Consider the following 13,437-nt stretch of genomic DNA (forward strand, 5'->3'; position numbering starts at 1 on the left):
AATGTTTCAGACTGTTTGTAGTTGCAGATTAAGCCAAAAAGCAATTCTTTTAATTAATAAAAGAACAATTCCTCTTTCTTTTTCTTCTTTTTTTTATGGCAAATTGTGTTGAAAATCAGCAAACATTCAGATGTCAATGAACTGCTTTTTAACTTTGTGCCACTGTGGTAACTGTAGGGTCAAAAGGCAAGAGGCTAGGGCAAATAGGGGAGCCCACAAATGGGAGAAAAACAGTTTGAGGGCAGGAAAATCTGGTTTTTAGGAGGCACGGAAAAAAAAAATGTCCTGCCTGATCCTTTTAACAATGCGGCAGCTTGCTGACTAGATTAGTCGTGTTTAAAGTTCAAAAGCTCTGCGAACCCTCACAAATATTTTATCATTTCAGTCTTTCAGGTCCACTAGCTTATCCTTGAATTGTAAATGTTAAAAGCCTGTGCCGCTTGTTCCTCAGAGCGTTTTTTTTTAGAACAGCATAAAACAAACTTGTCTTTAAGACGAATGAGACACAGCTTTAAAAGCTAGAATGTGGTGTGGAGATTCATGCAGAATCACTGGATGAAACTAAATATGCAATAAAAATGCAACGTAGTTATTTAAAAAAAAAAACAACGACAACAATGTGCAGTGGCTTAGTCAACACGTGGACAGAACGAGAGGAAGTTAACGTGAGGTTTAAAAGCGGCTCGCCCCTGTGCTTCCCTTAAAGCCTTTTGATGCAAAGTACTTGACTCATGGCTGTTGGTTTCTTTCAGTTTTGGTCTTGTTTGGTTCTTTGTTTTTGCATTGGTATAGTACTTTTTGGTTCTTTCTTCCTTTCTTTTAATCTTGATTTCATTTCCTCCTTATGTTGGGCTTTGCTCTTTACGTTTTCTTTTTCTGATTTTGTTGGTGTTTGGATGCTATTCGCCATCGCCGTCCTGCTCCTGACTTCTGCTTCTGTTTCTCTCCGCAGGAGGGGAGCTAGTCATCCCTGTGCTAGTCGAGGAGCCCATAGACATCCCTTCTGTCTCCACCCGTTCACCCTTCATCCCCCTCCCCCCAACCCTCCACCCTGTCCTCACCATTTTTGAGACCACCAAAGAATCCTTGGCCATGGCCACTGAGGCGGGGGTACCTTGCTTGTCGGACCGAGGCAGCGATGATTGTGATGGTGGTGATGATGGTGATGATGGTGATGATGATGATGATGGCATGGTGATTTCGGGGTTTGGCTCTGGCGAAGCTTTCGACTCTAGCCTGCCCCCGACTGACGATGAAGATTTTTACACCACCTTCTCCCTGGTAACAGATAAAATCTTGACCACATCGGCCTTTGAAGGCGGCTACAAAGCTCTCGCACCCAAGTGGGAGGCCAAGGACTTGAGGCCTAGCAAAGCCTCAGAGTCAGGTAGGACTACATCCACCTTGGCTCAGCCCAACATCCGAGGTACAGCCCCGGCGGCGGTCCCATCAGACACGCCACCCAAACTGCCCGCAGGGAAAATGAATAACCGCGAGGTAAAGCCCCCACAGCCAGACATGGTCCTGGTGCCCTTGCCCACATCCTTTGATATGGACGGCACCAAGCCTCGGGGCCCCTTCATCACCTCGCCTATGCTGCGTACAGTGCCTGCTCCCTTGCCCACCGTGCCTGGCGTGGTACGGCGAGTGCCCTCAGGGGCCTCGGAGGTGATCCGGGAGTCCAGCAGCACCACGGGCATGGTGGTGGGCATCGTCTCAGCTGCCGCCCTTTGCATTCTCATTCTTCTCTATGCCATGTACAAGTACAGGAACAGGGATGAGGGTTCCTATCAGGTGGACGAAACACGCAATTACATCAGCAACTCGGCGCAAACCAATGGTGCTGTGGTGAAAGATAAAGCGCCCAGCAGCAACGCCAAAGGCAATGCCAGTAGCAAGAGACCGAAAGACAAGGACAAGGAATATTATGTATAGAAATCAAACCATTTCCCAACATGCTCAAATAAACTGTTTGAAACAAAGCTACGGACATCCTGACAGTACCATATTGGCAACTGTGATTTCAAACCAAACCTCTTGAGAACTTAAGACTCACTGAGTCTCATGAACACTTAGGAAGGAACTTTGGCGAATGGAAGCTCACTTACTGCTGTTAGCGTTATCAAGAGACAATGCGGGAGGACTTTAAAGGGACGTTTTTAAGGGAATCCCTCCTGGAGATGTGGAAAGCATCACTGACACCCACATGACCCCAAGTGACAGGGAAGCGGTGTGTGATCCTTGGAGTTCTATTGACTTTGTCCATTGTAACCCTGTAAAATATGATCACTGTCATTTCGGCCATTCTGAGCATGCATGTGAGGTGTATGTGACGTGTTGCTGGCATCTGTGTAAGTGAGGGACCTCAAGAAACTATGATTGTTGGGGGAAGATGGACATGGAAACACGATGGCTGTTCAAAGGGTTTCATGAAATGTAGCTTACGAACGCGACCCGAGGTTATGTAACTTAGCGAAGTTGACTAAAATCTGTCATTTTTTTATTTTTAGAACTTGTTTTTTTATTCATTGAGTTATCATTTATAGTCTGTTTTTTCGAAAGATTACTGCTTGTCACAGTTGGAAATGCTGACTCTGTCACGTATTTTCACAGATTTTCTCTATTCTTTGCACCAAATTCAAAATTTTAAAACTGTTTGACACAAAAAAAGCACTTTTTTAATTATTTTAACTGAATACAAAGTCCTCCAAAAAGTGACTTTTCTTCGTCACGTTTGGTTTGCCACTTACGTCGTCTTCACGTTATGTCCTGGGGCAAGGTCGACCATTAAACAATGATAAATGTGTCCCCAAAAAAAATCTCAAAACTTACTGCAGAGTGAACAAGTGTGAATTTTCTTACAAAAGGTTATAAACAATATGTTTACAAATTTTATTACATTTAGCTGTTGTGCTTTGCAGGTCAATATTGTACAGAAAAATCAAGTTTCTGTTGAGTTTTTTCTCTTCATTTAGGTTCCTCTGCTGTAGCAACATGACAAAAACATGTTTTGTCCTTTTTCCTTGGGAAAAAAAAAAGAAAGGATGAGCACACTGACATTTGTTTAGACAGGAAGTTCGTGTTAGGTTAGATGTCCAGAGATGTTTCTCTGTAGTAAAAACTTGAACATCTAAAACTGTCAAAGAGAAATAATTCCTCCGGATCTTGTTTAAGGGACTTTTCCAGAAATAAGTTTCATCATGTTATTTATTTTTTTATTGGAAAAAAAACAAGAATAAAGACAGATTATGGTGGAATAAGGGTTTGTGTTAGCCCCTTACTGGCTTACAGATGGGCTCTTTTCTGTGTTTATTAATTATTATTTTTTTACCATGATGTCAGTGTCTTGTCTGCTTAACTAGTTTTCTCATTTTTTCATTTATTATGTAGCATTATGTTCTTTTTTTGTCATTAACTGCTAATAATATTTTGTCCTCACATTCATGCAAAGTACGTCTGTATGTGCATTCTCTTTTATTTTATTTTTTCTTTGTGTGTTTTTCCTTTTTCCAGCCGATTAATTATTATTGTTTCATCTTTCTTTGACTTCAAGTGTTTCCCAGAAATAAAATGTTGTTCCCAAATGCTTCCGGTGTCGTTCACTCTCCTATATATGAGCTGAAGACTGCCTATAGGATGGAAGGATGCCAGATACCGCTCACAGGAGCCCAAATGTCCCCCATTTTTCTTCATTGCACTAATTTTCTATTGCACAAGTGAGGATAGTCTCATTTCTGTTCAAATGAAGTGTGGAGCTCAGCATCATCGTCAGATGATTATGATTCATGCAATTTTTATCGATGCAAGAAAAGATGAAGTGGTTATCATTGCTAAAAGGATTCAACCCCCCCACCCCCCAGTGTTAAAGTACTAGCCAAAAACTCTGCTTTGCTGAATTTGAGCAGCTGCACCTGAATTTTTCTTCCTCCATCCATATTTCTTGTAAATGGGCCTTCACTGAGCTGCTCATTAACTTGCAACAGTCCATTGATGTGGGTTATCAGGCCGTAAGTGTGTGAGTCTATCCGGGTCCCCACAATGACTATGAACTCATTCGTCCTGCCACTGCAGGCCGACCAGCTGTGATTTCTTTACCAACTTTTCCTTTGTCTTTTGGAGAAGTTCGAACTGGCAAAGGCGGCAAAAACTGGCAAAGGCGGCATTTTTATTGATGCTTGATTGACATACTATCACCGTTTTCCAGATTATCTTCACACATTCAAAAGCGAAATAATAAAATTTTCAAGGATCTTTTCATAAATGTCGACGCATTTGACGCAAAATCCTCATTACAGACCGAGATAGGTGCTAATTTTTATTATGCCATCTGCAAAAAGATTTGGGTAAACAACAAATTAAACTTTTATGTGTCACATCGATATGCAGACGTTGTACAATATAGTAAAAATCTATTGCACGACTGCCAAACAGAGTACAAGGCCAAAGCACAGTAAGTATAAAAAAGTGACAAAGTAATAAAGACATTTCAGAAAATATATATATATATATATTCACAGATATGATATAAATATCAATGACAGCATTAAAGTGTAAAATTAATTGAAAGTGTTTATATATTTAAAACCAGTGAAAAAGTTTTTATTTCCCACAGTCTGATTTTTTAATCATCAAATTATTAAGAATAATGATTAAGGTTTATCTACAACTGCATCTTCTGTAAAAAAAGTGAAGGCTGGTGATACGGTGGCCAGAATGTTCAAAATAAAAAAGCAAATGTCTAGTCGAGCATTCAAGAATAAGAGATCCAGACTGCAGTGAAGTTGAGAAATTTTATGCATTTTTGGCTGCTGTTGTTTTCTGTAACATCATTAGTCAGAATTCTAGGTATGTACAAATGAAATTCTAAAGAGTTCTTTTTTTTATTTGTTTATTACTTGTAATGAACTATGAGGCTGAAAAGTCTAGACTTTATTTATTAAGTCTACTCTATAGTTTTCCACCGGATTTTATACCAGCCAGGAAAAGATTAACCAGAATCTTTGCTTCACTCTTTTATTGTAAAAATTCTTATATTATGCTAAGACCCCCCCCCCCCCCCCGAGAAAAAAATAAATAAATAAAGAGAAATCCTTCTGCATGATATTTGGTTACACAACACAGAAAATATATTTTCAAAAAACGTTACAAGAAGCAGTCGCATTTTTAGGATTTTATCCTGTTTTTCAAAAGTAGGAACTTTAAAAAATATTAATTTCAAGGTATCCCATAATTTTAAAAGATTACAGTTAATAACTAGATTACATGTTTTTATTGAATGACACAAACTACATTTTTATTTATTACATTTACAGCTTAACCCTTGTTTTATCTTAGATGACCCCCCCTTCCATTGACGTGTTCTCCCTACCACGACAAAGGTGGATAAAGGTGGAAAGATTTCATGTAATCCATGGACACCAGTGACGATCACAAATCATTGAAGAAAAAAGGTTCAGAGCACTGTCTAGTGGGTCTAGATGACCCAACTCCCAATGTTAAAGTGCCTAGGATAGCACAAGGGTTACACACTCCTAGTTTTTATATTTGTGACAGCTTTGTAGTTTTACTTACAGGTTTCATTTAAACTAGAGCTGTTCCTACTTATTTTTGAAAACGTCATTTGCCTCTACAGCATGGAAACCAGAAAAGACAACTAAAAACTATGCATTTGCCAAACAATCAAGCAAGGGACACCAATGAAAATACTCCTAAAATGAAAGTCACTTTAGAGAAATGATATGATTATTTAATGTCTCTGCTTTGCTAAGTAGTGCCCTAAAAATAAAAAATAAGAAGATCACTAATGCACAAGGTTATAGAAACATGTTAGCACCAATGTGTTTGTCTCTGAAAGCACAGAAAGTCACAGCATTGACCACTCTGTGCTTTTATTGGAAAGTGTCCAGGTACAAATTTGAGAAATTAGAAATAACAATTAGGATTTTTTATTTTATTTGCAATTGATCTAATGTTGGGCTTCTTGCAAGAAGCTTAGGTTTTTAGTAGCTTACATTTGATAAAAGCGTAAGGAATTAAGCTCCCTTAGTAACTCAAACATTAATCCTTGTGCTATCTTAGATGACCCCACCCTTACATTGATGTGTTATTCCTACCATGACAAAGGTGGATAAAGGTGGAAAGATTTCATGTAATCCATGGACACCAGTGAAGATCACAAATCATTGAAGAAAAAAGGTTCAGAGCACTGTCTAGTGGGTCTAGATGACCCAACTCCCAATGTTAAAGTGCCTAGGATAGCACAAGGGTTAATGGAACGATGAATCAACAAGAGCCGGTGAAGCGAAGAGAACTGAAGCCTCATCACAGCAGGGAAGCATTTCCTTTAAGAAATAAATGATCTCTAAAACTCCTTTTTGTGATCTTTCTAAAGGACATGCTCTGCAGAACAAACTCTCATTGGTCCACCGACTCAAACCCCTGCAACGGCGAAAATTTACAGCAACAAGCAAAGGAAATGCATCCATATGAACCATCACTGGCGGATAAAGTTTATAGATTGGATTTTATGTGCAGAAACTACTTATACTTTTAGTCAAATTAGCAGATTACATCAGTTGCTTCTGATTTAGGCTAGATAATTCATATCTTAATTGACAGTAAAACAATTTACATTCACTAATGGCTTTTCCAAATGGCTTTTTCTGTGTTTGACGGCAGGCGCTCTGCCTTTTCCCCGTGGATTCAAAGCTTTCCAGGGGAGCGGCATTGCCTCCTCCTGCATTAAAAGGCTGACAACTGACCTGTCGCTAAATTTTATCTCATTAAATGAATTGCTTAAACCCAGTCTGACCAAATCTGTCGTGTTTTTCCTTTCAAATAACAATAGCTTTATTTGAGAGCTAAAAAACAAAAACAAAAAGAACCTGCTTCTGTAACATTTTAGGAAACAGATTTTTCCCCTCCACCGGTAAAGATTCATGAGAGACTGAAGCAATGCGGCAGTGAGGGTGATGCTGATCAGTCCTGACAGGTAAGATATGAGTCTGCTGACCGGCATTTTGAAGGGCACACAAACCTCATAAAGATCTGCTGCATGTGAGCTCTGTGGCCTCGATCCAACCGGAGTTTGAAGGAAATTCCACTCGTGTGGGTTTACACATTCATATTCATGCCCTCAATAAGTGCAAATTAGCAAAAAAAATATACTCATACACACTAAATTCACTTTTGTGCGTCCCTGCATGGGGTCCTCTTCCTCCTCCTGTTCCGCTCCATCACTCAGCAGCCAAGCTTTCTGTTAACTCCTCAGCCCTAATTAACTGCCAAGACATGAATGCGCTAATCTGGGCTTTAAATCGCTGCTTCCATCCACCGAAAAGCTTTTACAGGCCATCACAGAAACACTACAACAAACAGCAAAGCGGCTGCTCACCCAGTGGACACATTGCCGTCTAGGCAGCAGCTCTGGCAGGTCCTACTTCTGAGTCACACCCGTTTTCATTCATACGTGTGCGGTATTTCCTACCTCGGGACTTTCTTAACCCTTGTGCTATCCTAGGCACTTTAACATTGGGAGTTGGGTCATCTAGACCCACTAGACAGTGCTCTGAACCTTTTCTCTTCAATGATTTGTGATCTTCACTGGTGTCCATGGATTACATGAAATCTTTCCACCTTTATCCACCTTTGTCATGTTAGGGAGAACACGTCAATGTAAGGGGGGGTCATCGAAGATAGCACAAGGGTTACAAGACAACTGGGAACGCTTTGAAAATAGATCAAAAGAGGATCCGAGTGGGACTTTAACCAAATCCAAATAGTTACAAATAGGATCAAAACAATTTTCAATTATTTTTGATTGACTCATTTAGACTGTATTATCCCAGGATTTACTCAAACCAGTTCACATCCTCTGTGATTCTTTTGTTTGTTTGTGGATCAGCAAACTCAACCCAACTGCAGGAGGTTTTGCTCAGAGACTCTGACTTCCACCAACAGGCTCTGCATGTCAAACTCTGCCCTTCCTGCATGTTCCTCTCTGTTCCTGCACACCTGCTGCAGCAGAAGCCTGATAATGATGCAGTCATTACTATCAGGTGTGCTGGAGAAGGTAAACGTGTATAAAAGGGCAGCAGGAGGAGGAGGAGGGTGGATGATTAGTAAATTGCCCTGATGGAGTGTTTTTGGTCTGTACTGCAGGCTCTGGTGGTGGAGCTGGAGTAGAAAATAAAGGACAACAAACATGGTGTTTCAATCCAAATCAGTCGTTTTCATACTAAAGTTTGTTCTGGGACAGAAGGGAGGGAAACCATTTAGGAGGATTTTAAAAAGTTAAAGTTTTGAGAAAAAGAAAACAACTGCTGATGTCATGACTCAACTTCAAGACGTCACCTGGATTCATGGCAATCCAGAGGTTCACCTTCACAAAACAGTTAGTTTGTGTGGTAAACTTCAAAATGTTCAAAAGTGACTTTATTTCCTCTTCCTGCTTCTGCGCATTCACAGCCCCTTCGGGAGTGTGCGTACCACCACAGCAACCCAACAGCCACTGCCTGTGTTCAGGTGATTCATCAAAGGTTCACACACGTACATGGAATTGATGGAAGCACCATGGTTTCTCGCATGCAGTGCCAGGAGGGGAGGGGGGCGGAGGTCATTCTGGCAGCGGGACAGGAGGGACAGCTGCATCAACTGCACATTATCAAACATGGAAATCACTGCTGCATATTCAGTTTACAGACAAAATGCAAAAATAACAGCATTGTCATTACATTTGTATTACATCTAAAACCTGAAAAAAATTGGTCTAAATAAAAAATTGGTTATGGACTTTGATCTGAAATATTAACCCTTGTGCTATCTTAGATGACCCCACCCCACCCTTACATTGACGTGTTCTCCCTACCATGACAAAGGTGGATAAAGGTGGAAAGATTTCATGTAATCCATGGACACCAGTGAAGATCACAAATCATTCAAGAAAAAAGGTTCAGAGCACTGTCTAGTGGGTCTAGATGACCCAACTCCCAATGTTAAAGTGCCTAGGATAGCACAAGTGTTAAATGTGCCATTTTGTTTGAATAAAAAACATACTTTGCCAAACAGAGGGTTTTTCTTATTTGGTAATTATTTAAGGTCAAGGGAAAAAGTGAAAATGAAATGAATGAAAAATAAGCAATAAAAAGCAAATATAAAACAGTCGACTTGCTTTTTGTTTGCATTCATGTGTTGGAAGGTAAATAAACCAACAGCAGCTCATAGATAAGAAAACATGCAGGGTGTATTTTTCATGAATTAATCACAAAGCGTACATGTTTAGCTGAATGCATATTTATTTGCAGTGCACTTTTCAATAAAGTTACATAAAGAAAACATTTTGGTTTCTCTTTTAAAACAGTCATTTACTGCATTAAACAAAAAAAAACTTTCAAAACGTTAAAAAGTTTCACATAAGAACAAAATAAAAAATGACATTAGAAAACAACTGCAGGGTTTATTAGGCACCTTTGTGTTGAACATTTACATTTAGAAAACAGTTTAGCACAGATATATTGGTTCGATTGCAGATGTAAACTGTAGGTAAAACAGTGGGACTACTTTAGTGTTAGACATTTTAAAAACATTCCATAAAAGTGCTTAGAAATCACATAAAAATCCCAGGTCACAGTTTGGTTTTTGGACGGATCCGGTCTCGTTTGGGTCTTTGAGTGTTCCTGAGGTACTGCAGCAAGCTGACAGATGTTTAAAAAATAAATAGATGCTGTCTTTAGCATGTCGGATGAGTCCCTTTTCAATTTTAGAAGGAGCTGCTTCAGCAAAGGGGCTGTTGGCGACATCTTTAGCTGCCACAGAAAAGGCACCACCTGAAAGTCTATTTTCTTATAACTTTATGGTGATAAATGAGCTAACAAGACGCTCTTATGCAGAATGTAAAAGCGCGCTGCATGAATTCCGCATCGCCCTGCCTCACAGCTGGAGTTGGTTTACCATCGCGGCGTGGCGGCTGCCCTCGGCTCCTCGCGCTGGAGATGAGTTAAATGCGGGAAATCGCCTCCTAATGAGAGTCGGATCTCAGCGAACTGCTCAGGAAGGTGCCGGGGCTTTTGATGGAGGACGACAGAGCAGCCAGTCTCAGGCTCCTGGAGGTGGCGTCCAACTTCTCTTCCTTCAAAATGAAAGAAATCAATAAATAAATAACTGAGCGACAGGTATTTTGCATTTTCTGCTTAGTCATCATAAGACAGCAGACTGGTCACAGCTGGAGATCATCTTAACCCTTGTGCTATCTTAGATGACCCCACCCTTACATTGACGTGTTATTCCTACCATGACAAAGGTGGATAAAGGTGGAAAGATTTCATGTAATCGGTTTAGCGCACTGTCTAGTGGGTCCAGATGACCCCACTCCCAGTGCCAAGGATAGCACAAGGGTTACACCAACTTTTCCATTTCTACTTGTTTTTTATGTAATAAAGCAACAGAAGGAAAGTAAAGCTCTGCAATTCCATTGGTCCTTTATCTCCTCTGTGAAATCTCCTCTTTATCTCCTCTGAAAATCACGTTTTTGGTGTTTTGAACATGTTCTTGTGGGTTTTTCTGATGGTGGGGGGACATTTATGAGGAAATTTATGCTCAAAAATTGCATTTCTGAGTATTTCCTCATTTAAATCATTGTGAATCAGGAGCAGATGAAAAAAAAAAATATCGATTATTTGTGATGTAGGAAATACGCTGGGCGGGGCCACAAGCTCCCTGCTTTGATGCATCCACTTTTAGACGACTAGATCCATGAACGTTTTTGTTTTCCTCGTCTGAGTTTGAATCTGGCTCCAAACTGGACAGCTTCCGACGCTGCTCGCCATTTTACTTGTACAGATGATGTTAGGTTGGGGGTGTGAGGGGCTGTAAGTTAGCTGGAGAGTGTGTAAACAAAAGGATGATGGAAAGGGGGGTGCTCCACGCCTACAGTCCACAACTCAGAGGCAAACTTCTAATGAGCTCCTGCAGAGACTAGGTTCTAGAAAACAACACAGATTTTGGCTAAGAACGACATCATTTCAATTAAACGACCACTTAGAACGCTTTTTAAAGAAGATCAAAGGATGATCGGAGTGGATCTTTAAGAGCGTAACTTATCCTGAAGTGTTCTTTGCAACAGTTATCTCCAAATACTTTTGAAATCTTCCTGGAAAGCCTCTGGAAGACTCAGGCCAAAGCTTTCACAGATCAAAGTGAAACCTGGATGGAAACTCCTTCGATCTGCGTTCCTGTCAAAGGAACCTCGAGTAGTCGACAGCTGTTCCGCTGATGCAACCTCTGGACAGAGTGGCTCTGCAAAGCAGCAGGCTCATCAGAATGACTGAAAAGTGACTCCACGACTGTTCCGACGAGGTTGCACAGCGCCGATGGCAATCAGCCGTCAGAGGTGACGTCTTAATGGTTCCCATGGCTGCTTTGCAGCAAAGAACATAATTGCTTTACATCAATTAACAGTCTGGTAATATTCTAGTGTTGTTTGAGCTCACACTTGTTCTCTCTCTGGCCATCTATGATACATTACCCCACGTGAAATTATTCATTTATTCATACAAGTTGCAAATTAGGTGCGGAGCACACTGACAACTGTGTGGGTGAGCTCGACTCATAAATGGCTTTCAAAGTCAGACTCCCGTTATCGGAGCCGCTGCAGTTTTTAAACAAGCAGAGCAATTATTAGAGGTAACAGAAACAGTCTGGAAGAACAGCTTCCTGTCAGCTTTTAGAAATGCTCCTTCATACTTTATATTCCTGCATTCGCCGTTTGGACTCATCCAGCTGCTGCTGCAGATCCCTGACCACCTCCTTGTGCTTGGAGTAGCGCTCCTCCACGATCTCCTTCTGCTGCTGCGACGCCTGAACACACCACAAATGCCCGTCAAGGCGCAACCAGACAACAAGCCCTTCCGATGTCTTCATCACATTTATCAGAAGTCCTTTGATTTTAAGAAACTTTTGTGACATAAAAAAAGAACAATTTTAATAAAGAGATCCAAGTTTTCTGTTTTTTTTAATTTGGTAACCTTCTTTTCATTTCACACTTGAACATTGAACTTCTGTTCAGTAACTTCAACAATCATCATCATCTCTATGTATGAAGCACTTTAACAGGATTTTAAAAAATACATACATTTCCTCCTATCGCTGCAACACGGCCGCGGTAGAGCTAACTTTACCAAACTGTTTCTGTGCGCTTACGGCTCAAATTGGTTTCCTATTGTGCCATGCTTTACAACGATAAAACGTCGTGCTCCGGGCATTTCTTTCAAATGAGAAGCTTCAAATACACGATCAAAAAAAATCCTATCATAAAAATTCCCTAATCCCGATTGGATCGGAACACCTCTACTGTGAACCCACCTCCAAGTCTTTGAAATGTTCCAACAGAAGGTTGTCCTCTGGTAACGTCTCCAGATGATCCAGGGTTTGTCTGGTTTGCTGAAAACCACAAGAACAAAGGTGTCAAAATGAAAACGGAATTTTGGTGGTGCTCGTCAGTGCGGATAATGATAGCGATGCAACCAGGAAAAGGATCGAATGGAAGGCAAGTGTGTAGGGAAACTTTAGGGCTACACTGCAGTTCAGTTCTCTGCAGCTACTTCCACGTCAGCAGTTCTCCTATCTAACCAGCAAAAAAACGATGAAAGAATGAGAAGCAAAGGAAGAAAAACAAAAATCAATGAAGTGTAGAGAAACGAGACGTTGCTCTCCGTCCTTTTAAGCTGATGTGAAGGCATGATGGCTTATGACAGCTGCGCAGCTGGATCAGATGTCTGCAGGCTCCGGCTGCTCTGAAGAGCTGACTGACACCTTTATATTAACACAGATGATGACGGCACGAACAGAGGAACCGGGGCCTAAAGCGAAAACTGATCCACGTACTGTCCTCCATTATTAATGTCCTCCTCCATGACAGAGTGTGGAGTCTAACACTTTGCATAAAAATTGTGTTCCGTCTTTGGAAACCGAATGATGAGCATTAACATACAATTGTGCTCGTTTGTTTTTTTTTTTTAGAGCCCTGCAGAACTTCTGAAATATTAACCAGCGCTGGAAAATACATTCAACGAAAAGAAGTAATTTGTCTTCACATAGTTGTCTGTACCCCATCTAAACCATCTAAACAACGTGTAAACGCGTAGTAGAAAACAATTCTTTGTCACATTTGTTTGTTAATAGCTTGTGTTCTTTTATTTTGAAAGCTCATTGTAACTTTTGCACCTTTAGCAAAGCAGATGTCAGAAAAGACATCTTTTCACATCTGGAAAGTCAAAAAGGCTTTTGACATGTTTTTTATTTATTTTCCACGACAGTTGTTATTAAAATAAATGCAGAAATAATGGTTCTGTTGAAAAGAGAGCAAATTCCATTTCAGAAAAGTAGGTCAGGTGCAAAAAAAGAATAATCCTAAAGCCTCTGCTTTAGTGGAAACGTGTTGCA

The 13,437-nt window shown here is 40.5% G+C and overlaps 2 protein-coding genes across 14 annotated transcripts in view; one reads left to right on the forward strand and one right to left on the reverse strand.

The window, feature by feature from the left end:
• The window catches only part of LOC101156134 (neurexin-3b), a gene marked incomplete at its 5' end in the record, with an annotated part of 300,242 nt that extends 296,656 nt beyond the window's left edge, over window positions 1–3,586 (forward strand). For 9 of the 10 annotated variants that reach the window (XM_023953188.1, XM_023953183.1, XM_023953190.1 and 6 more), the window contains 1 exon segment: window positions 953–3,586. In XM_023953188.1, the coding sequence (XP_023808956.1) occupies window positions 953–1,935 (983 nt within the window). In that variant the 3' untranslated portion in view covers window positions 1,936–3,586. 10 annotated transcript variants of the gene reach the window in all.
• A 5,685-nt stretch (window positions 3,587–9,271) lies between these two features.
• cep128 (centrosomal protein 128) overlaps window positions 9,272–13,437 on the reverse strand; it is a 38,008-nt gene continuing 33,842 nt past the window's right edge. For all 4 annotated transcript variants that reach the window (XM_011491480.3, XM_011491481.3, XM_020714502.2 and 1 more), the window contains 3 exons: window positions 12,358–12,435; window positions 11,740–11,853; window positions 9,272–10,126 (listed from right to left, as the gene is read on the reverse strand). In XM_011491480.3, coding sequence (XP_011489782.3) covers window positions 10,016–10,126; window positions 11,740–11,853; window positions 12,358–12,435 — 303 coding nt within the window. In that variant the 3' untranslated portion in view covers window positions 9,272–10,015. The remainder of the gene's footprint in view (window positions 10,127–11,739; window positions 11,854–12,357; window positions 12,436–13,437) is intronic.

This window comes from Oryzias latipes, chromosome 24 (assembly GCF_002234675.1).
Source record: "Oryzias latipes chromosome 24, ASM223467v1".
Taxonomy (NCBI): domain Eukaryota; kingdom Metazoa; phylum Chordata; class Actinopteri; order Beloniformes; family Adrianichthyidae; genus Oryzias; species Oryzias latipes.